The 22388-nt window shown below is 36.5% G+C and overlaps 2 protein-coding genes across 4 annotated transcripts in view; both read right to left on the minus strand.

Moving 5' to 3' along the window:
- Window positions 1–1751, minus strand: part of LOC107685996 (phosphorylase b kinase regulatory subunit alpha, liver isoform-like) — an 18097-nt gene extending 16346 nt beyond the window's left edge. The window contains exons 1-2 of the mRNA XM_016482786.1: window positions 1149–1751; window positions 180–338 (exon numbers count right to left, since the gene is read on the minus strand). Of these exons, the coding sequence (XP_016338272.1) occupies window positions 180–338; window positions 1149–1226 (237 nt within the window). The 5' untranslated portion in view covers window positions 1227–1751. The remainder of the gene's footprint in view (window positions 1–179; window positions 339–1148) is intronic.
- Window positions 1752–2095: 344 nt separating this feature from the next.
- Window positions 2096–18034, minus strand: LOC107685953 (collagen alpha-2(VI) chain-like). Of its 3 annotated transcripts, none has more exons than XM_016482716.1 (28): window positions 17932–18034; window positions 15663–15757; window positions 14429–15036; window positions 14223–14243; window positions 13650–13715; window positions 13481–13534; window positions 13300–13344; window positions 12900–12926; window positions 12777–12803; window positions 12620–12664; window positions 12474–12527; window positions 12336–12398; window positions 12175–12237; window positions 11058–11111; window positions 10932–10967; window positions 10791–10853; window positions 10546–10608; window positions 10371–10433; window positions 10136–10198; window positions 9997–10047; window positions 9766–9864; window positions 9594–9656; window positions 7921–7956; window positions 7788–7833; window positions 7553–7705; window positions 6953–7408; window positions 6822–6860; window positions 2096–3551 (listed from the first exon to the last, which is right to left on the minus strand). In XM_016482716.1, coding segments are annotated over exons 1-28 (3057 nt in total). In that variant the 5' UTR covers window positions 17934–18034; the 3' UTR covers window positions 2096–2949. The 3 variants fall into 3 exon arrangements, with proteins under 3 accessions (XP_016338202.1, XP_016338203.1, XP_016338204.1); XM_016482717.1 differs by having other exon boundaries at window positions 15663–15761; window positions 17868–18034; XM_016482718.1 differs by lacking the exon at window positions 2096–3551 and adding an exon at window positions 5395–5896.
- Between the last annotated feature and the right edge of the window lie 4354 nt (window positions 18035–22388).

Genomic DNA, 22388 nt, shown 5'->3' on the forward strand with positions numbered 1-22388 from the left:
TACGTATCGTATCATGACTTTGCTGGTGATACACAGCCCTAATATATATGTAACAGTTTCATGGCAGCTGTTACAGTCTTTGGTATGTGTAGTTATCCAACAACCTGTTACAGTACTCAATAACAATGTACTACTGAACAATGCCGGAACAGCAGGTCATGCATTGAAGTTCCAGTCACCTGTTCAAGCTCGTAGGCTTTGGCTTTGTCCTCATCACGGTCCGCATTCTTGCGGTAAGCCATTCCGAGTCCCCACACTGCCAAGATGCTGTAAACATTATCTCTGACCCAGGCATCCTTCTGCTGCTCGCTAGCTGGCAGTAGACCAGTCACTGGATTCTATATAGAGAGGTCAAACCCATCTTTATTAGTTCAAACATACAGCATGTAATTTCGTGACTTAGTTTACTGAATTTACTTTATTTTTAGAAATACAAGCGCCATCTGATTTATGCAAATTTTCAGAGCATTTTATTTTATGTTTTACATTTTTAAACATTAGTTACCTGCTGAATTTTTTTTTTAAATCATTCAATAAATAAAAATCCAACATAGCTATGTTGATCACTTATTATGACTTATACAGTTTCTTGTGTTGTGCCTTGTGCGTAAAGCATCAGCTCTGCTTTAAAGAAATTCACATGCAACAGATAATACAAATATTTTCCTCACTCATGGGTTATTTAAAGGTGACCTTTGTTCAAGCCTTATTTATTTTTAGATTCCTCCTGTCAGAATGGCCCCAATGGTGCAGAAGAATCAAATCTCAACCACAAGAAACTAGACAGGACTGTTTTTTACATTAATAATTCAGTTAGACATTAGAAACGATGCTGATTGTATATATACTGAGAGTACTGCAGAACACAATTCTATTCTAGAATTAAAATAGATCAGATTATAGAATTATTAGAATAAATCAGAATATATTAAATAACATATATAATATAGATTAGAACAATGGAGTAAAATAGAATAGTAGGGAGTAACATAGCAAAACCGAACAGAATAATACATTATATAGAACAAAATAGAACAGAATATGTAATAGAACAGAACAGAAAAGACTAGAGTAGAAGAGAACAGCATATATAACACACTAGACTAGACTAGAATAGAATAGAATTCTCAGTCATATTTTGAACAAACCTGGTGGCATAATATTGTTTCTTGGACAAGTCTGGCAAATCCATCCAACCTCACTCCTGAATTACTGCGGCTCCTCATGCTGTCATCTATTTATGATCCTGACATGGAATTTAAGAAGATATGAAAGAGAAAACCTCCTGCTTCCTGGTCGATTAGAGGAAGAGGAGAGCATGCAATCAGATCTTTACTGTAGTAGCTTATCAGCGATTCGTGATGACTAGCCAAGTCATGTCCGCGGTGTTATCCATCCATTTAGTCCATAATAAAAACGATTAAAATAAACAAGCCCACCACACAAATAGTATTAAAGCTCTGCATGTTAATAAAGTATCGCACATCCCGCATGAATTCCGATGTTGACAGCAAACGGGAGCCCGCCCACATGATGACGAACGGCTGTTTGAGTGACAGGAAAACCCGGAAGTTCAGTATGCCTTTCGCCAGCATCCAGGGACAGATGGAAGATTTATAGCTATTTTAAAGAAGCATTTCTTTTCTTAAGAGCTTGTTTAGGTTGTGAATGTATTTTCTAACCATTCAAACCTATTCCTCTGCTAAGCGCTACCAAGACCTTAAACGTTAATTAGAGTCCGTTTAGGTTATCGGTTTGTCATTGGGGTATGCCTACGGTGTGCGCTCTGGACCAAACGCGATTTGTTTTTATGTAGAAGCTCGTCTTTTCGTTGGTTCACGGTGAGTGCATTAAAACACAGTGAGGACATTAACACTGAAAGCTAAAAGTAAAGTTTCTCTAGTTTTATGAGGCCAGTGTGATAGCCTGGGCCATGTGCGTTTAAAGAAACAGTTTCATCTACACTGTTCAGCTGTTCAGTAAATATACTTATAACTTGACACTCACAACTAAAGTGCCACACATTTCTGTCTGTATATTTTCTTCAATGTTCAGAGACTTTGAGTTTCAATAACAAAAACCACAGACACCTCAGTTGTGTTACCACAGCTTTATTTATTGTACTAAAATTTCAGTTTGACAGCAACTATGACAATCTTCATTCAAGTGTTCAACAGCATGTCAAATGTTCCTTTTTGGTTCTTATTAAGTGACTGATTGTGGTGCTAATAATTATCCTTTACATTAAAATGTAGGTGAAGAATTTTTCAATATTTCACTGTAAGTTAATGTTTAATCTGAAACACTGAACTTCTAAGCATGTGTTGGCTCAAGAGTGAACATGCTGTGGAAGGTGGCATTGATTTATTTTGGCTACTTCAGGCCCTTTTTAAGTCAATGACAATTAAATTTAACAATGTTTTTAGACATAATTTTATCTTAAGTGATACAGAATGAATGTGGCAAGTTTTTTTTTTTGTTTTTTTTTTCAAATTCTTGTACCCCTGAATTAGTGCACTTTTTACCAATGTGCATTTGATAATGATATACAGGAAAAACTCCAGTCTTACTCTGGTTTAGCACCTTGTGTAGAAGAATATATAAAACAAAAATTCAGCTAGTGGCCTCTCAGCATAAAAGTACAGAAACTACAATTGCAACTTTATCAAAATACACATTCAGTACATATTGTTTGGGGTGTTACTAGTAACTTAACCTCTTGGTTTACTGCAGTGTCTTCCTGTACCCAAAGCCCATCTCCACTGGTGAAATCATTGAGTTGAAAAGCCCATGAGAGTGTTGCAGGTTATCCTAAGCTGTCATAAATCTTTAAACAAGATATAAGTACTTAAATTGCATAGATTTAGTGTAAATAAAATGCATCTGTTCTATTGTACTGAACCCTATGAAACACCAATCCCACCCTTTACTAAAAACCCACCCCACAACTCAGCAGATCCACCGAATGAATCGGTCAAAAAAGCGGGCTTTGTTCAGACTGGCAAAATCCTGACCCCTGAAAATGGCCGTCTGGTCTCCCAGCGAAAGCTTTGCTAGGATCTCCTTGTCAACGTCGCTGCCCATGGCAATCACAGTGGGAACGCCCTCTGCTCTGCGCATCGAGCTAATGCCTTCCTCCAGGTTCTTGCTGCTGGTGACCCCATCGGTGATGAAGACGAACGACAGCTCGGCATTTCGTCTAGCCAATCGGGTGCCTTCGCGCGTGACAATGTTGTTGACGCCGTAGATAATACCGCTTCCCACATTGGAAGTAGAATCCAGGTACCTCATGCTGGCAAGGCCATCAGTGACGAGGGTGAAGTTGTTGGTAAGTTTGAAGGCCAATTGATGTTGGTTTTCATCACCATACTGCAGAAGAGCCACCCTGACATTACGTTCATCGTTGTCTCCACGGGCGAGGGTCAGGCGGTTAGCAACATTCTCCACAAACTCACGTGCATAGCGGAAATTCTCCTGACCCATGCGCTCTGAGCCATCCAGCATGAAGATGAGATCAACAGGCCGCTGGATGCAGTTGGCTACAGCTGGCTCTACAAAATACAAAAACAGCAATAATTGTCTTGGGTGACATTTAGATGGTACTTCAAGCTTGATTTGCTCCAGTGGAAAATTCCTGAATTAAAATAATGAATGGTGAGAAAAACAGGTGTTAGTTTACAGAGATAAAGTTAATTTAAGAGTATATAAATCTAACAAAATAAGCATTTCATTGCTAAAGATATTTATTTGTTACAAATAATTCAAGTTCATTAATTCATTTCTTGCAGTTCGAGAGCTTGCCATTTTTTCATTGCACATTTCTGATATAGTGTCATGTATATATATATACTTGCTACTAAATATACATAATCTTGTATTACCGGCTCTACAAAATACAAAAACAGCAATAATTGTCTTGGGTGACATGCTTTGCATTTAGATGGTACTTCAAGCTTGATTTGCTCCAGTGGAAAATTCCTGAATTAAAATAATGAATGGTGAAAAAAACGTGTTAGTTTACAGAGATAAAGTTAATTTAAGAGTATATAAATCTAACAAAATAAGCATTTCATTGCTAAAGATATTTATTTGTTACAAATAATTCAAGTTCATTAATTCATTTCTTGCAGTTCGAGAGCTTGCCATTTTTTCATTGCACATTTCTGATATAGTGTCATGTATATATATATACTTGCTACTAAATATACATAATCTTGTATTACCAAGAAAAATCTCATTATTGACCATAATGGCAGATTGAAAAAAAAAAGTATTCTGAATTGTACACAGTCCATTTTTCTTTCACTCACGGACAGTCAATATCAGGACGTACATAGCTAATTCACTCTGATATGTATTTCCATTCAAAAAGATTCACTGAGATAATCAAACATGCAATATATGCCACATAAATTGCCATTAACAGTTAGGAGGCTACAAAAAGTATTACTGAATTGCCATTGTAGTACATGAATGCTATTAGAATTATATGTCAGAGACTCTCTAAAGCCTTCTGTTGCCTAAAAGCAGATTAACTCTTGGGGCAATTGAGAAAATATACTTAAATTTAACCAGAATAATTGTTGAATTATTTTTTAAAGAATAAAACTGTATGCTATAGCATTGGTAAAGCGGTTTATACAAAATCCCTAACTGATCATCATACAAATTATTTGTGTACATTATAGTGGGTCTTTGAAGGTCGACAATGGTAAAGCAGCACTAAAAAGCTCCATCGATATTTCACTAACCTCTGAGAAGCTACAGGCTTGTGAATTCAGCCTTAATGTGCAAAGTGCAAAACTCACATGAATATAGTTTCAAAATGAATGGTTCATTAATGTACAGATGCTTTAAAGGAATAGATCAATCAAAAATAAAAAAATTCTGTCATCATTACCTGATTTTGTGATTTAAAACCTGTATGAATTTCCCATTACCGATGTAGTACTTTTACAACACTTCTATGGAGTCTTTATTTTCCTTTCTGGAGTTTGAAATCCCCTGGTCACTATATGTTTTCATTGTATGGAAAGTTAAAACATTTCCTTTTGTGTTCCATGGAAGAAAGAAAAGAAAGTCATAAAGGTTTGAAACAATGTGGATGAGTAAATGATGACAGAATTTTCATTTTTGAATGTAAACTACCCTTCAAGTATCAATTATCACTATCTTTCATATTCAAAACACCAAAGCGTCTCCCGCCATATTTATAAAAGATCAAAATGCTTTCAAGTCCTAGAGGCCCTGAGGATTCAAGCAAACCAGGCAAAGCTAATGACAGCATGCTATGCAAGCAAAGTGTCAAAGAGCTGTTCAGCTATTCAAAATGTGTTCATTTCATATATTTAAATTACAAAGCAGCAGGCATCGAGGTCAAGAGGCAAAGGTTGCCATTTCATGATGTTAACTATTTTACATGCTATTTCTTGCAAATGAAATTGTACATCTTTAAGAGCGGCAATAGCAACTGCTTTTGAGTATTGTTAATGCAAATACTACGTTCATGCATAGACCAGCTAGGGTTTTTACTTAACAACTCTACAGAGAGCACAACTCTACAGCGAGGCCAAGTCTATTCTTTCACTGAAGCTATCAGTTTGAATTTTTGAAAATGCCCAATCCCATGCTTCCTAACACAAGCCAAGAGCTTTGTTTGGGTCTCCCATCATATCAGAATAGATCTCTCTAAATGAGTCAATGAACAGATCAGTCCATCTCTGTTTGTCAGGTTCAGAGGACAGTTTAGCCATTTGGGCTGCGTAAGCCAATGTAGCTACAGCCTTGCTGTAGGTATCGGGGTGTTTGGCCTCTTGTGGATTGTTGATTAAGTTTGGGATGCTTAGTACAGTGGTTGGGATGGGACTGTCCTTCCACTCCTCTGCAAGGGCGTTATCTGCAAGTGAGTGTTAAAACAATAGTTTTAGGGCCTCCTAGCAACTGGCTCTGCCTAGTTGCTGTTTTGATTGATTTTAGATTTTGATTTGATAACTTTTGCATTGCACATTGTGCATTTAGCTGACACACTAAAGGAAATGTCACTAAACAACTTTTTACACACCAGTTTTGCTAATGTGACATTTCTCTTGTGAGACTGGGCTGGTTATCACACATAACAAGTGTATGATTAATATTCATAACATATACATTTGAGATGTATAACCGTACAAATGTATAACATTTGTTATGTGTACTGAACCATAAATGTATACTAAAAAAATTACTTTTTATAAATATGTTGATCATTTACCCCACAAACAAATCCAGACAGTTCTGTGGATTTTATATTATTTTGCAGAGAAAACATTATTATTATGACTTTTATAGGCCAAATACAACCTGTTTTTTTCTTTTATTATTATTAGCATTCTAGCTGTCATGGCTGACACAGAAACTATTAGGCTGCGTGTCCACCACAGCGTTTTTAATTACTAAAACAAAACAATTAAATAAAAATAAATGAAAGCTAAATAGAAATATTAAAAAACACAAAAACTAATAAAATGACAAAAGCACAATCACTAAAATTTTAACTAAAATTAAAACTGAATTAAAACTTAAGTCAAAATACTAATAAATACTGTAATAGTAAATAAATAACACTATTTGGATGCATTGTATAGAGATTTGCCCCTATTTAAACCCATTCAAACCCTGTGAAAAAAAGGCAATTTAAAAACAATAAAATAATAAAATGATTACAGTACAGAAAATAATAATAATAAATCTTGCAGTATACATTGACTTGACTGAAAGAAAAACATTTAGGATTAGGAAAGTTAATCATACACATCTTTGTAGGTATGAACAACAACACTTACCACTTTTACATGGAAGATCAGGGCAAACAATCACTGGATCTAAAACAAAGAAAAGAAAAGTAATGAAAAGAAAACTCTATTTCTGGATATCAAGACAGCAAGCTAAAAAGCATAGTAAAGTCAGGACTCACCTGGGCAGAGTACAGTCTCAATCCTATCGATGAAATCCTCTGCAACCAGATCAGCGAAACGCCTCATTCCCATGACTCTTCCATCTTTTCTGCAAGCGATGGACTTCAGGCTTTCATTCTCCTCCGGCTGGTCAAACATGTCACCAATACCGATGGCATTCACATCAATGTTAGTGTCCGTGCAGAGGTAATTGAGCAGTTTGTCATCATCACGGGGGTCGTACCGGCCGTCTGTGATCACAACCACTGTCACATTAGCCTTAGCACGCCGGCTATCGCGAATCAGGTTATCATAGGCGAACTTCAGGGCAGAAGGCGTCCACGTTCCTCCAGCGATCCACTCAAGCTTCTTCACGGCTTCTTTGAAGGCGGACATGGAGTCGATCTTGGAGTCGTTGAGGCGAATAGCCTGGAATGTTCCGTTGTGACTGTACTGGACAACGCCGACTCGAGTTCCTGAGAAATTTAGCAAACACAAATTAAACCACTTGTGCATTGCAACTTAATGTATTTAAAGCTCATTTGAATTGTAAAATTTACTTGAAGTAAATATGAATGGTGCTTCTCCATGCAAACGTTGGCTCCACAATGTATTTTTACCTGTTTCAGAATTTGGATCTTTTGCTATTGAGCCCAGTCTGTTGATGGTGTTGATCACGAAGTTCTTCTCCAGGGTGAAGTTGGTCAACCCCACACTTTCAGAGCTGTCAATCACAAACACAATATCCAGGGCACCGCATCTCTTTTCACAATCTGAAACAGACAAGAACATTCAGTGAATATACTGTAGCAATCCATTTATTTTTACTGCAAATTTACAGTATGAGAATCTTACCACAGCATCCACAGGTCTCTCTGATGTAGTTCATGACATCACATTCCTGAGAAAATGTATAGTATGTATTCAACATTCGTTCATAAAGTAGTTTTGAGCAATTTAATTACGAAATCTGAATTTTAATGCTTACAGTAAGGCCAGGGTCTCCCTCTGGTCCAGGGTCACCCTGTTACGGACACAGTTTGAAATCATTTAATAAAAAGTTCACTTAAATTGCATGCATTCAGACCTTGGTTTATTGTTACCATTTACTATTGTTTAAGCACTTTTCAACGATATATTCAAAATAAATTAAATATCCCAAACGGAGGGCTGGGCAATATAGACAAAAATATTGTTTTCTATATCAACCATATCAATATTTATTTCCATATCATATGATATCACAATATTTACCATTAATGGCAAAGGAAATGCTTTCCACATGTTTGTTAGACCTTGAGAATGAATTTTTTTCATAATTGAACTCCACAGATTAAGCTACCTGTTTATTTAGGGCCCCATGAAATCCATTATGTTTATTTATTTTTTCCCCCATAAATTTTGTGTTTTCCATTTTATTTTTTTTCTGGATTCTGTGTTTTATGATTTAATATAAATTGAATACAAAAATTATGTCTAATAAAATGAATTAATAAAACAATCTCTTAAACAATCTTTTAAAATGTAATCAAAAGAAAATATAACAATTAATTTGCAACAAAACATTATGCTTTCATGTTTTGTCAAATAAAACGCTGTTCAACAACATTTTATAAATTAAAACATGGATGAAAAATATTAGGGCTGTCACTAACAATTTTTTTGGTAATCAAGTAATTCTGACGATTAATCGAGCAATCAGATAATTATTTAAAAAAAAAAATTTTGCGGAAATAAAAATAGACCTAGACTTTACAATGAAATAAAATACATATATAATAGCAATGAGGCAAAAACAATTGGTTCAAATAAAATATCAAAGGCATGTAATCATATGGTTTTATTGAACAAAAGAGTTAAAAATACATAATGTAATAAAACAAGTATAATCATAACTTATATATCAAATGCCTGCAGAGGGCGCTAAAGGCCAATCCAATCATTGTTTAATATTGACTAAACAACGTTTAATTCAAATGTCCACTTAATCTTTAATATTTGGCCACTTCTTTAGTATAGAAATGCTACAGCCACTTTCATTTCTTGAACAAGAACATGTGGACATCAAAACATGCAAACTCAGAGTGAGTTTTTTTACTTTTATTTTGAAGTTGCAATGAACAGTTGGCATATTTAGATGATGTGTTCTCCTGTGTTGGTGTAGGTTTATAAATGATTTACGGTATTTTTTGCTAGTGAAATGCTAGTGAAGTGACTCTGAGCAGCTCTGGAGATGAAGTTCACGTGCTCATGATAGGGCTGTGCGATATTGAAGAAAAATGCGATATGCGATAACTCATTAAATAATGCGATATTCGATATGCGATACGATAATTTCGATAATTTCGATATACTGCACAGCCCTAGTTCATAACTTCATATATTGAGACAGCAGACACTGAAAATGCTATGAGCATCACGCTTGCTTGAGTTTGTGTAGTAGACAAAAAGAGAACATGCAGACTTATTAGCGGCATGCGCTGGCTGGCTGTTGTTGCTTTTATTTCTGCTGTGTGATATAGACTGTCAGATGAATCCATATCGAGAGCTTATCATCATTATAGACATACATTTTATTGCAATCTCAATATGATATTGTTTATTACCCAGTCCTACCCAAACTTCCTTTAAACATTAATATGCACTAAAAATTAAACTTACATCTCTTCCTGGATCTCCTATAGGACCCCTTCGTCCAGGTTCTCCTGAGGGCCCGGGCTCTCCCTGAAACAAAATGAAAACATATTATCACACTATGAAAATAAAACTGGTTGCAAATGGCATTTTCTTTCTGAACAGCAAATGTACAACAAAAATTAGTCAATTTTCTGACCGGCTCTCCAGGAGTTCCCTTTAAACCCAGGTCGCCCTTTGGTCCGCAGTCTCCTCTACTTCCCCTGGGTCCAGGCGCACCTTTATCACCCCTGTCACCCTGTAGAACAAATATATAGTATATTGTAATATTTTATTTGTATAATCTAAAATCTTAAAATATAATGTGATCTAAAGCTCTGTAAATTTAAATTTCATTCAGTACAACTACAAATTTAACTCATTACAGTACCGTAGGTCCCCTTGGTCCAGGATAGCTGAATCCAGGTCTGCCAGAATCACCCTACAGCAAAGGAATCAGCATCTTGTATTTATAACAGACATGCAAGCATTGATTTTAAAACCATCAGATTTTTTTGTGTGTGATGTACCTGTGGTCCTAGAGGGCCAGGATCACCTCTAGGGCCAGCATCACCTGGGTCACCTTGGGAACCCTATAATGGAGATAACATGTTCTTTGCTGCTTGTTCATTCAGCAAAATAAGTTCATCATCTGACGTAAGCAGCTAGACAAAAAGGCAGCTGGTTTTGGACATTTTCAGCCATTGTGTACTGTAAAATGTCTGGCAAATATGAAATTTAGAATTTATTTTATTTTTTTTGTACATTTCTGCCTGGTTCTCCAGGAGCTCCTGGTGAGCCTCTTGGTCCTGGAAGTCCGTTATCACCCTAGAAGTAAAAAGAAATATGTATTTTTTCAATCATGTCCACCATAAAACCAATAAAAATCCATTTTTTCTACACTGACCTGTTTTTAAGCAGCCAAATCAATGACTCTTACCTTGGAACCTTTGTTGCCAACCTCGCCTGGAAGACCCCTGGTTCCCTCAGGACCTGGTTCACCCTGTCAAACAATATAAATACTTCAGTTAATCATTCAGGACATTGTTAAAATAATTGTTAAATTAAATAACATTGTCTCCCCTCATGCAATATGAGTTTACAGTACAATGAGAACCACACACTAAACTTACTAAACTGAGACCTAATTCTTTGTAAAGTTATAATTTTCACAATAACACTTACCTTTTCTCCTTTTGGCCCATTAGGCCCAGTGCTGCCTTTAAGTCCAAAGTCTCCTCGTCTTCCCTAAAAATACAATTGTAAATATCAGGTCCACCTACTGTAGTTTTACAATGCAAACATGACAGAAAAATAATTCCTCACAGGGTCGCCTTTAGGTCCAGGTCCTCCAGCTATCCCCTATAAAACAAAACAAAGTTTTTGTTAACATCATCTCTAATTTACAATGTTAAAATAACAGTAATGACCATAATTAAAACAAATACATACAGCAGATCCTTTCTGGCCAGGAAATCCAGGTGATCCGGGACTTCCTCTCTCTCCCTGTAGGGGGTGTCAAAGAGCACATTACAATATGATTGATAATAGCCAAGCGGCAACCTTCCAGTCTCTCTCTTGAAACCAGCACGGAAGTGACTGCAATTCATCGACTGGCCGCTAGAGACTGACTCCAAAAGGAAGTCAATCCCACAGACCCCCCCATGTTAAAATGCCCAACTTTACAGCAGAAAGAAATATGTTCACAGCCTGGTACAAAAAGTGGTTTTGGTCTATATAGCTAATTTTGCCCTTCATGACAACTGTGAGGGGGGTGAATTTTTTTTATAACTCATCCGTTTAAATTATATTAAGCCTTAAAGTGCTGCATAATTAAGGGCGTGGCCACTTGAGTGACAGGTGGATTTGCGTTGCTGTCACCACCGTCGAGCTAAGTGGGCGTGGTTTCAGCAACCAGCTCCACCCACGTCCCGCCTCTTTGCCCATTTTTGATTATCCGGGAGTGACGCGCTGCCAAGATGGCGACGACCGGCACCGCCCACTTTGGGCTAGAGACCTGCACTCCCGCAGGAGTACCGCGGGACCCAACGCAACAGGGTGCGGTGCGGGACAACTCTTGATGGGCGAGTGCGGGTGCAATTAACTGAGATGTCAGTTTTTAGTGACAATAAAGGAAGCGCTGCTGGCATACTGACATGCCAAACCATGCACGCAGCAGCCCATGCTTGCTTTTCTGTTGTGAATGTTGATGCTTAGCCTAAATAACAACTATTTTATCGGGAGTGTTCATGCTGGTATGTTGTGGAGCTTAGGAGATGTTACAGAACCATTTAATGTACTGAAAAAATCTATATAGATGAATTTTATGCGGGCTTTTGCGGGCGGGAGCGGGACAAAACATGAATGTCGTGGGCGGGAACGGGACTAGATAAGATATATTTCTGCGGGAGCGGGACTGAAAAATCCATCCCACGCAGGTCTCTACTTTGGGCTTCAAAAATTCTCTTCAGAAACCTACGGGTGACGTCACAGACACTGCGTTCATGTTTTTATACAGTCTATGATAATAGCTAATAATAATGTAATCTCTGTGGTTATGAAATCTTACTTTGGGTCCAGGATCTCCACCTGGCCCAGGTGGGCCTGGTCTTCCTGGACGACCTGGATCACCCTGAGAAGAAAGTGAGAAACCATGACACATCAAACCAATAAGCCTAATTAATGGCTTTTAAATGTCAATTTTTCTTTTTTCTATAATTTATCAGGTACCTTTTCTCCCAGACTCCCTGGAAGACCCGGTTCTCCAACAGCTCCAGGATAGCCATCAGGACCCTGTAAAAGAAACATTCACCTGTTAATGGACTTGCATGACAAGAATCTATTACCCAAAGGAAAAGACTCACACACCTTGTCACCAGGGTCACCTTTGCAGCCAGGAGCGCCAATCCTGCCAATTTTTCCCTGTTTAAAAAAATAGTCATTTTTATTTTATCTTTTATTTATTTTATTTTTTGCTATCCACACTTCACTACCTCACATTTACCATAACTAACCTTCTGCCCATCTGTTCCATTTCTGCCAGATATTCCTGCAACACCCTGTTAGACAAAGAATAAAAATGTTTATAAATATTTCAAAATACATGCAGCATTGAAGATTCTGCATACAGAGAAAATATAAAATAATAAGTAAATGGTCTAAGGAACTTACCTTTCTCCCTTGTGCTCCAATTTCTCCCTAAAAACACATAATTTGCATGTAAAGTTGTTGGTGCATTATCAATATGTCAACCATATTTGTTAGATCTTACAGATAACTTTGAGAAAATCATACCTTTTCACCTCTGAGACCGGGCTCTCCCTAAATGAGAGAAGAAGAAAAAAAGCAGGGTGGTTACAAGCAGTAAATTGGACAAATCCAGTGCAATAATGCCGAAATATACATAATGCATTTTAATGACAGCTAATTAGATGTACACAAAATTTTAAATGAAATGCTTAAAGTGAACTGAGCATTTAACACAATAATTACTTAAAATTCACTAAAAACATAAAAAATAAAATTATATATTGTCAAGGCTATCTGATGCTCCCTTCTGTTAATCAGCCAAGCAAAAACACTTTATCACTTAATGCCGATAATCTTAAAATACATGCAGATTAATTGGTCTGACCAATACATATTGGTCTATGACTAGACATTTAAATGCGCCTGAGGAATGTGAAGAACTTACTTTAGGTCCAGGATGTCCAATGGGTCCCTCAATACCTGGATCTCCCTGTAGGTTTTAACATGAGTTAATACAAATAGTACTGGTGTGAGAGCCTCTTTGAATACAAATTAGACGTAGAATAGTTTTTGGTTGAAATGCCGTATTTTACCGAATGTGTTCATGAGAACTGGTTTGTACTCACAGGACGTCCACTTTGACCTTTAAGACCGGGCTCGCCATTATCTCCTTTAGCTCCCTGTAATAATAAAGGTGTTAGATCAACTGTTAAGCGAAAAGAAAAACAGACTGGAATTACCTGATAGTCAAGATTTCTGACAGTGCTGTCAAATTTTGTTTTTTAAGATACTCACTTTCTGTCCCCTGTGTCCTGGTGGACCTGGAGGTCCTGGAGTCTCCAAACATTTCGCAGAGTAGCACTGGAAAATAATGATGAAATTAAATTAGAAATCAGATGATACATTGTAATGTTAAATAAAAATAAATTTTTTGAAGATGGTTCATCAAATATTTGCTGAAGCTATAAGGAGTGTCAAAACATATATATGGACAATAAAATCCAGATGCTTCAAACAAAATCCTTTTTTGGAGAACCTTTATGAACCTATCATACTCTCTTAAAAACAAAATGTTTTTATTGCCATTAATTGTTTCATGAAGAACTTTCAACACCCATGGAACCCTTCCGTTCCACAAAAGGTGGAAAAAGATTCTTCAGATTTTAAAAATGTTCTTTGAAGAACTATTCACTGAAAGGTTCTTTGGGGAACCCAAAAATGGTTCTTCTGTTTCATTGCTGAGAAAACCTCCTTTTATTTGTAGGAGTATATAGTGACAGCTCTGACAAAAAGTGAGTCAACATGTTGGCACCCACTGAAAAAAATCCTTGAAATCAATAGATGTTAGTAAACTGATATGGATCTCACCTCTTGATAAGCCAGATGAAGCTGTAAGAGAGAATGACACCAAAGGAAGATTATTATAATAATAGTCCTCAGCTCACAACAAACATCAATGAAGTACTAAATCATGTTTTCATCATTAAATATGTCTGAAAATCATCCAATATCTTAATTTCAGAGTATTATACTACTGTATACCCAAAAGAAAAGTATGAAAGGCATTGCATTACCATTGTATCATATATGCGATCGATTGTTGATGTCACTATGACTGGCCTCACTCCCGTGAGATCAACCGCCATGTATTTGTTACGATAAACTCCAGCAGGTGAGTTAGCGATCTCCCTGAGTCCCGTCTCCTCTAGGTTCCTGGATGATGCGACAGCGAAGATCTTAATGAATTCATCACGTGCTCGTTCCGCCGCCACTTTGATCCCACCACATGGGTTTCCAGTCACGTGACCATCGGTGATGACCACAGCAAAGCGCGTGGCATTGGGTTTGGACGGTGAGCGGACCAGCTGCTGGGTCATGTTGGTGATGGCGCAGTCAATGTACGTGCCCTTTCCCAGGTACGTTATTGGTTTTAGCCTCTCGATGAACACATCTTTACTGGTGATGGTGCTGATGATCTCCTGCCGCTGGGAGAAGTGAAGGCCTCCTACAGACCAGCTGATCTGAACTAAACCTTTATAGTTAACGTCTTTTAGTTTCCCAGCAAAAGCGGTGGTGAAGTCTTTGATGCTGTTTACCAAGCTGCCAGGTGGGTTCTCCTGTAGAGCTATGGTCTCAGACGTGTCGATGACAAAGTACAAGTCGATTGGGCATTCGGTTGGTTCTGAAGAGACAGAACACACACAGCAACATAAGTCACTAAAACAACATAAAATAATATCAAAGAATTTTTATATTCATTCAAATAATATGTTAAAACTATGGCGTTAGTAAGATTTTTTTTTTCAGCAAGGCAACATTCAATCTGTCGGAAGTGACTATAAAGACATTTATAATGGTACAATAATTATATATTTTAAATAAATGCTGTTTTTTTTATTATTTTTTAGTTTTTATTCATCAAAGAATCCTAGAAAATGTCAGTAAGACTAAAAAAAAGAAAGAAAGAAATTAAAACTTTTATTCAGCTAGGATGGATTAAACTGGTCACAAGTGACAATAAAGACATTTTCAATGTGGTAAAAAAGAAATTGTAAGATTTATTATTGTTTTCATTTATTCCTGTGACGTAAAGCTCAATTCTTTTTTCTTTGATGAATATAAAGTTCAAAAGAGCACCATTTATTTGAAATATAAATCTTTTGTAACATTCTAAATGTTTTGACTGTTTCCTTTGATCAGTTGAATGCTTCCATCCATATTTTTAACTAAAACATAGGTGTAATGAACAAATAATGCATTCATAGAATAATACAGACTAATCGGTTACTGAAGTAAGCGTTTACTTACTTGCGCAAGGAGTCTGGCTGGCCGGAATCTGGCCCTGTATGTGAACGCCCACAAACAACAGGAGAAGGATCGATAGTCTCATCATCCTCATTCTCCTTCCTAAACAGACAAGCAAACATGATGTGTTGACCATGATCAAAACACAACATGCTCAGAATACCACTGGAGCCAGCGATTCATCAACTGTCTGTAGAATAAGACCTTGTACATGATTCTGAATGTTGTTGAGCTGTTCAGTTTGTATTAGCATTTTGTTTCATGAAATTTCCAATGTCTTTTTTAACGGAGCTTTAAGGTTTGAGTAAAATAAGGGCTGTAGTTAGCATTACTTGAAGAGGCTTTCATGTTTTGTTCTACAGCATAAATTCCACACAGTTCTATCTCAAACTTCAATTTTGAAGTTTTTTTTTTTATGCAAGTTGCTAACAAGTTGCTAAATACTGCCTACAATAACCACAAAGATGTGTGTTTACATGCTTGACGAATCAGACAACCATTCTTCAAATCAAAGTTTGTAATGTTGTCATTCACCTCGTAGCTGGCTGGATTGGTTCACGACTTATAACTCTTAAGTTATAAAGTTAAGTTCTTTCTCAACTTTTTTTTTTAAATCACTTTAAGAAAAGTGAATGGGAACTACTCGCTGTGAACAACTACTCGTGCTTTCAGGACCAAGGCAACTGGAAAAAATGGGCAGGCACTGTTGTTCTCTATTAGCTTAAAATAAGGGTGTGGCTTAGCTACCCGGAAGTTGTTTCCATAATAATTCTCCAAGATTGTAGGACTTTTCACTGTGTAGTTTCAATTGAATTAATAACGTTTCTCACTGTTATTATTCATGTGTGACTTATTGTCCAGACTGCTGCTGAAACACCAAACAGATGCAACTGTTACTTTTCAAAGCACTGGTCAAAATGGACCAATCACGGTCTTTGCACGGTCTTTCTTTACTGTATAAAGATTTTAAAAAATAATGATAATTTCATATAGATTGTGGGGGTGGATTTTCATCCACATGTCAGATATCAATTACTGGAATTAATGGATTTAAAAACAACTGTACAGGTTAATATATCAAATGTGTCCAATAAGACAAAAGTGACTTTCTGAGCCCCCATCCGTCCCCTAAAGCAAGATTGTTTTTGTCTAAGAGGAAACAGTTATTTGTTGCTCTATGTTTGAAATAGATATTCCATTCAACTCATCTGAGGTCATATTCTCTCTAGACCTCATCTCAGTTTGTCAGATGCCAATTCATACACTGAAAAAAATTAATTTACAAAAAAATGTTTTTAAGTGGTAAGTGGTTGCAATCAATTTATTTTAGCTACATTTAAATAAATTTAGTTGACTAACTTTCAGCATATTTTTTTTATTATTAAATGTAGCTAAAATAAATTGTTTGCAACCACTTACCTTAAAAAATGTAGTATCATTTTTTTCAGTGTAGCCTACTAACTATTAGTATTATAAGCATCTTCCATCAAACCAGCTGATTCAAAAAAGGCTTCATCTGAAGCAATACTAAAGAATTAGTAAGGTTTTACTAGCATTTTGTAATTGAAACCATTATCTCAGCTAGGCCTTCGTGTTTATTAAAATTAGCTGAAATAAAATGCAGCAAATCAGAAATATGGCCTTTTGCCACAAACACCTTGTTATTCCAGCTTACATTAAATCAGCACAGGTGATCAAATGACATGATGAATTACTAAATAATTATAATGCAAATATTATATATGCACTACTCAAGAAAAGTTTCGTTATTTTACCTTTTATTACATTAGGTTTAAAGGTTGTTTGTTTATCATACTGATTACACCATAACTCTAGATATTTCAGGCCCATTAGACAATATACAGTATATGATATACAATATACTGTAAACTCATGCGTCTTCCCATCATAAAAACAAATCAGCTTTACAATCAATCAAGAAGTTCAGCAGCACGCATATGTGACATACAGGACGAACTACGACGTTAAATACCACGAGTTTTGAAATCACACATAATTCAAAACCGTCTGTTCTTTTCACCAAATTGTTTTTCAGCAAATATAAGCAGCAGGTGAGAATTTACAGATTATTGAATAACCGAACAATGTGCAGCTAAGTGATAGTGCCTGAGCATTTCCAAACTAAAGCTCTTCAGAGACAGAAACGCACTGCCGAAGTTATGTAAAAGTAAGTCTTCACTTACTCACCCAAGATCAGAAAATCTGAAGAACTTTTCGAGTGCTGATTTATGTTTAGAGTTATCAAAGATACATTCCGAAGTAGGTAAAGCAGGAACCAGAATAAAGTCCCAAATAAAGAGTGAGTGAGAAGCCAAGCTGCAGGAGAAGTTTCCTCTGCGCTTCTCCCAGCTTGAACAGAAGTCTCTCCTCCCTCCTTCATCAGCGCTAAGGCAACCGAGTATCTGTGCACTGCCTTTTCTGCTCGCATGGCGGCGCTGTGCATCCACACTGATGGACTACACTCCCAATCCTGCCGATTTTTGATGGATATCTGGTGATAAGAGGGGGTGGGGGGTGGGGGGTTATGGCTCATCCATCCACACATGTTCACAAAGACCGGAGTGAGGACAGCTTATTGAAATATAATGATTTTTTGTTTAAAACGTGTGTGCTGAATTAACAGCAGGGATTCTCACATGGCCTTTCTTCTGTGGAAGTGCGTTAATGAAACGCACACGGCAGAAGTTGTCAGCAAAATGACCATAGTTCATTTTCAAAGAAAACAAGAGTTATGGCATCTTTTTTTTCTTCTAGAGTTTTCTAGAGAATGCGTGGGAAAATTACTGCCAGATGTTATCAATAAAGACATTAGGCTATACTCTCTGTGCTCATTTGGAGAGTTTAAATGAATCACATTGAATCAATCACACACACAAAACATTTATATATTTTATATGTGTATGTGTGTGTGTGTGTGTGTGTGTGTGTGTGTCACATACATATATAGGCCTATATGTAAAGAAAATTACGCATATCTTTAAACCATTAAAATTCTGTATTCACAACATAATTTTCATAATACATAAGCATTATGTATTTATGTAGTTATGTATTTATTTAATTCACATTATTTTCAGTGTATAAGTACTTTACCGTTCGAATATATCACTTTTTTATATTACGGTAATGAGAATGAGATGGTTTTGCATTACAGTAATGAGAATTTGTGTTTAATCATCATGATAATAATGTCACAATTTTAATGGTCATAAAAATGGGCTTAATGTTCATATGCAAGATATACTTTCTTATTTCTTTTTTGTTGTTTTAGGGAGAAAATATGACCTGGACATAGGGGTGTGCGGTATATATCGTCTGCGATAATATTGTAATTGTTGTTTTAACGATGTGCGATTTGACATTATCGAGTATTTTGCAAAAACCATTCAAAACATCCCTACAGAGCGCACGCATACATTACGTGAAGTCTAGACTAGTGCGTGTGCGCATTTAGTGTGTTTTCTTTCACTGCATGATTCAGGCTATTAAAATGCATTTAGAATGATCACAAATTCAAGACATGATGGCAGAAAATGTATATATTTATAGCACTTCATATAGTTATTCAATTTCACACGAAGAGTGCCGTTTTTCTCCAAAAATTACCATGATTACAAATGTGGTCTTCGGCAGTCCTTTAAGGTACCAGCACAATAACACACTCAGCAAAAGATCGTCTAATTATCGCTATCGATAAAATCCCATAAAATATCGAGATATAATTTTTTGTCAATATCGCACACCCCTACCTGGACATGCTCTCAAGAGGCTTCGCCAAGTTTTTTTTTGTTTTCTCAGTCATTCTGTGTCCATGGTTAGGCCTACAGCCATAGTCGTTTCCTTAGTCAATTACACAGCTAAGTATAACAAATTATTTCCAATTGTAGGCATGTGACAGAGCGTGCACCAGTCACGACTGACAAGAGTTACTCCACTGAGTCACCTTCACCAAATGATATCTACATAAACATTCATATTCCAGTAAACTCTCCCTTAAACATGAGTACATACACGCCCAGCAAATGCACACTTAACTGACTCCTGCTGAACTCTATGCTAGCATTGAAGCACACAAAACAACTGTAAACCCCGAAAGCATACAATCATATGGCACCACATGAGCAGAAGAAATTACTGATCATCTCATCATGCCGGCTTTATGCCATTTGTCCTGTACTGCCAGGTGTGGAGAAACGGGGTGGCTGAATTTGGGACTTCCCAAGTGTGGAGAGAAAGAAAGGCGAACAAAAGAGTGAGAGAGAAAATAGAAAGAATATCTTCTACATCCTTTCCAAAGTTCCACAGAATTTCATATCACTTGCACAAATATCCCCATGAACCCAGGTTACATAAGACAGAAAAGCAGCAGGAAGCCCTTAAAATTCCAAATGTAGGAGGAAGAGAGAGGGAAGACATAAATATATACTGTAATAAATTATTTGACATCAAATGGGCTATAATATACAGGAAATGTGATTGGTACTTGCTCATGCAAAATTCAACACCATGATGCTAGTGCCATGGCCGGACTTACTATTGGGCTTGACTAGTCTGCAGCCCAGGGGCCCCGCCTTGTAGGGGGCCCCGCCTTAACCCGTTTACATTTGTTCAGTTATGTGCCAGTCAGAAATTATTAGTCGCATTTCAACAGTTACTGAATAACTGTCAGACACAAAATTCTGTTTTTCCCCATCGATGCGTCTCCGAGCAACACAGTGTTTTGTTTCTCAGCATTACACGGACCAGTAAATGGTTCAAACAGGCTATTAGTACAGTCATTTGCTAAGTTAAATGAATTAGCATTTTAAACGAATCGGTTGATTTAAGGATTCAACTCACTCATTAAGACAGTCAATTGCTGCCACCTACTGGCGGTTGTAGTTTCATATTTTAAAAAGTAGCTTATTTCAATTTTTGCAATCATTTAATATTTCTACATTAAAATGTTGTATTTAAACTTAACATAACTTATGCAAAATCCATCTATGGATTTTGTTTATAGTGATTTCATTTGATTGTTAATAGTCAACATGTTTTTTTATTCAGATTGAATTTATTAAATTTAAGAATCTGACATAAAAGGACACAGATATGACAATACATTTTCATAATAATACATCTCTTTGGTTTTTCTGCTCAGTGTTATTTCAGGGTATTGATCTCTCAACTGAGAGATCACATCCTGTTTATTGTATTATAGTGACTATTTAATATTACATCTAAACTTTGACTAGGCTAGACATGTTGCCTATTAATTGTATACAGTATATGAACCTGAAAGCATATTTAAATTTTTGTGTATTTTGTGTTACTCCATAATAATGTTCTAGTTGAGGGCATTTGTAGTATAGGTATGGGGCCCAAACATAACCTCAAGCCCAGGGGCCCCCGGCCCCATAAGTCCTGCCCTGGCCCCAGCTAACAGGAAACGTTCTCAGAACAGTGAATAATGTTCTGGCAAGGTGCTCTCTAAGTTATGAACAAACGTTCTTCCAGTAGTGTTAATAGAATGTTTATCTAAAGTTATCTGGTTTTTAACAATATTCACAAAATATGCACAAAAACATTATTTCTATTTTGTTCATGGAAAGTTCAGCTAACATTTTTTAAATGTATCAACTTGTTTCAGAATGTTTACAGAAAATTCAAAAGTAGCGTTCCAATAGCTTTTGCAAACTGATAAAAATGCAATGTTCCCTTAATGTTTGCATAATCAAACGTTATGGGAACGTTAGTAAAACATTCTTAGAACATATTTTTGTTAGCTTGGGCAATGCTATGCAGTTGTTAGGGTGTTCTCAGTGGTTGCTAGGGTGTCAAAGAAGTTCCTAGATAGTGTCTCACCTTCAGTGTTAGTTAATGGGATTTCTCACCAGTTTTTCTGCCCACACACACACACACACACACACACACACACACACATGCACATAAGTTAATAAGAATAACAACAACTTCCAGCTGGATTTTATCATTTTTTGCTACAGTTTCACTTTTAAACACTTCGTGTGCGGCATGTTCCTAAGTATACATACATGTACTCTATATCAAGTGCAAACACGGTCAAAAATAAGTATATGCAATCTGTTTCAGAGTAATTTCTGACCTTGAGCTCTACAATTTCTATAGTCCAGATCACTACTAAAAATAACAGATGAAAACAAATATTTTCCGCAGTTCTTTTCCACTGTAATTACCTCCTTTTTCTTAATTTAATGTCTATGTCTAGATATTAGGATCTGCATCTCCCTGTTTTATCTGCATAATACACACATCCAAAATCCATCTCAAATGTTTCATCATTTGAGACTTTTGGCATCCTATTTTTAATATGCTATTATAAGAAGCACAAACTGTACTCTTGCACACTGTTTATGATGAATAGTATGCAAATTTGGATGCAGGGTTTCCAATTTGATTCACATGTTCAATCTTGTGCATTAGATTAGCCAAAAATGTAAAATGTTCCGAACTGGAGCAAGATTGATAAATATAGCTCTGTGAAACAGCTTTGACTCATCTAATTAGCTTAAACGTTTCTCTGGACAAAAATTCAGATGTCAAGCACCTGTGTGAAGAGAAATGAGGCAGCATCAATGCACTGTGGAGTTAGCAGAGAGGAAGCACTATTTCAGCTCAGCTTCTGCAGAGCAGTCCTTGTGAAACAGCGATGGGTTTGTATTTTTTCCTTTGTTTCTTGGCAACGCTTGC

The sequence above is a fragment of the Sinocyclocheilus anshuiensis genome, unplaced genomic scaffold (assembly GCF_001515605.1).
Source record: "Sinocyclocheilus anshuiensis isolate Anshui unplaced genomic scaffold, SAMN03320099.WGS_v1.1 scaffold465, whole genome shotgun sequence".
Lineage (NCBI taxonomy): Eukaryota > Metazoa > Chordata > Actinopteri > Cypriniformes > Cyprinidae > Sinocyclocheilus > Sinocyclocheilus anshuiensis.

What these genes read in the sequence shown, in the direction of transcription:
- LOC107685953 (XM_016482716.1), bottom strand. An exon ending in CAGGGAGTCTGGGAGAAAAG is followed by an intron (nt 12,238 to 12,335) that starts GTACCTGATAAA and finishes CTTTCTTCTCAG; the next exon opens with GGTGATCCAGGTCGTCCAGG. An exon ending in CTGGCCAGAAAGGATCTGCT is followed by an intron (nt 10,968 to 11,057) that starts GTATGTATTTGT and finishes TTTGTTTTATAG; the next exon opens with GGGATAGCTGGAGGACCTGG.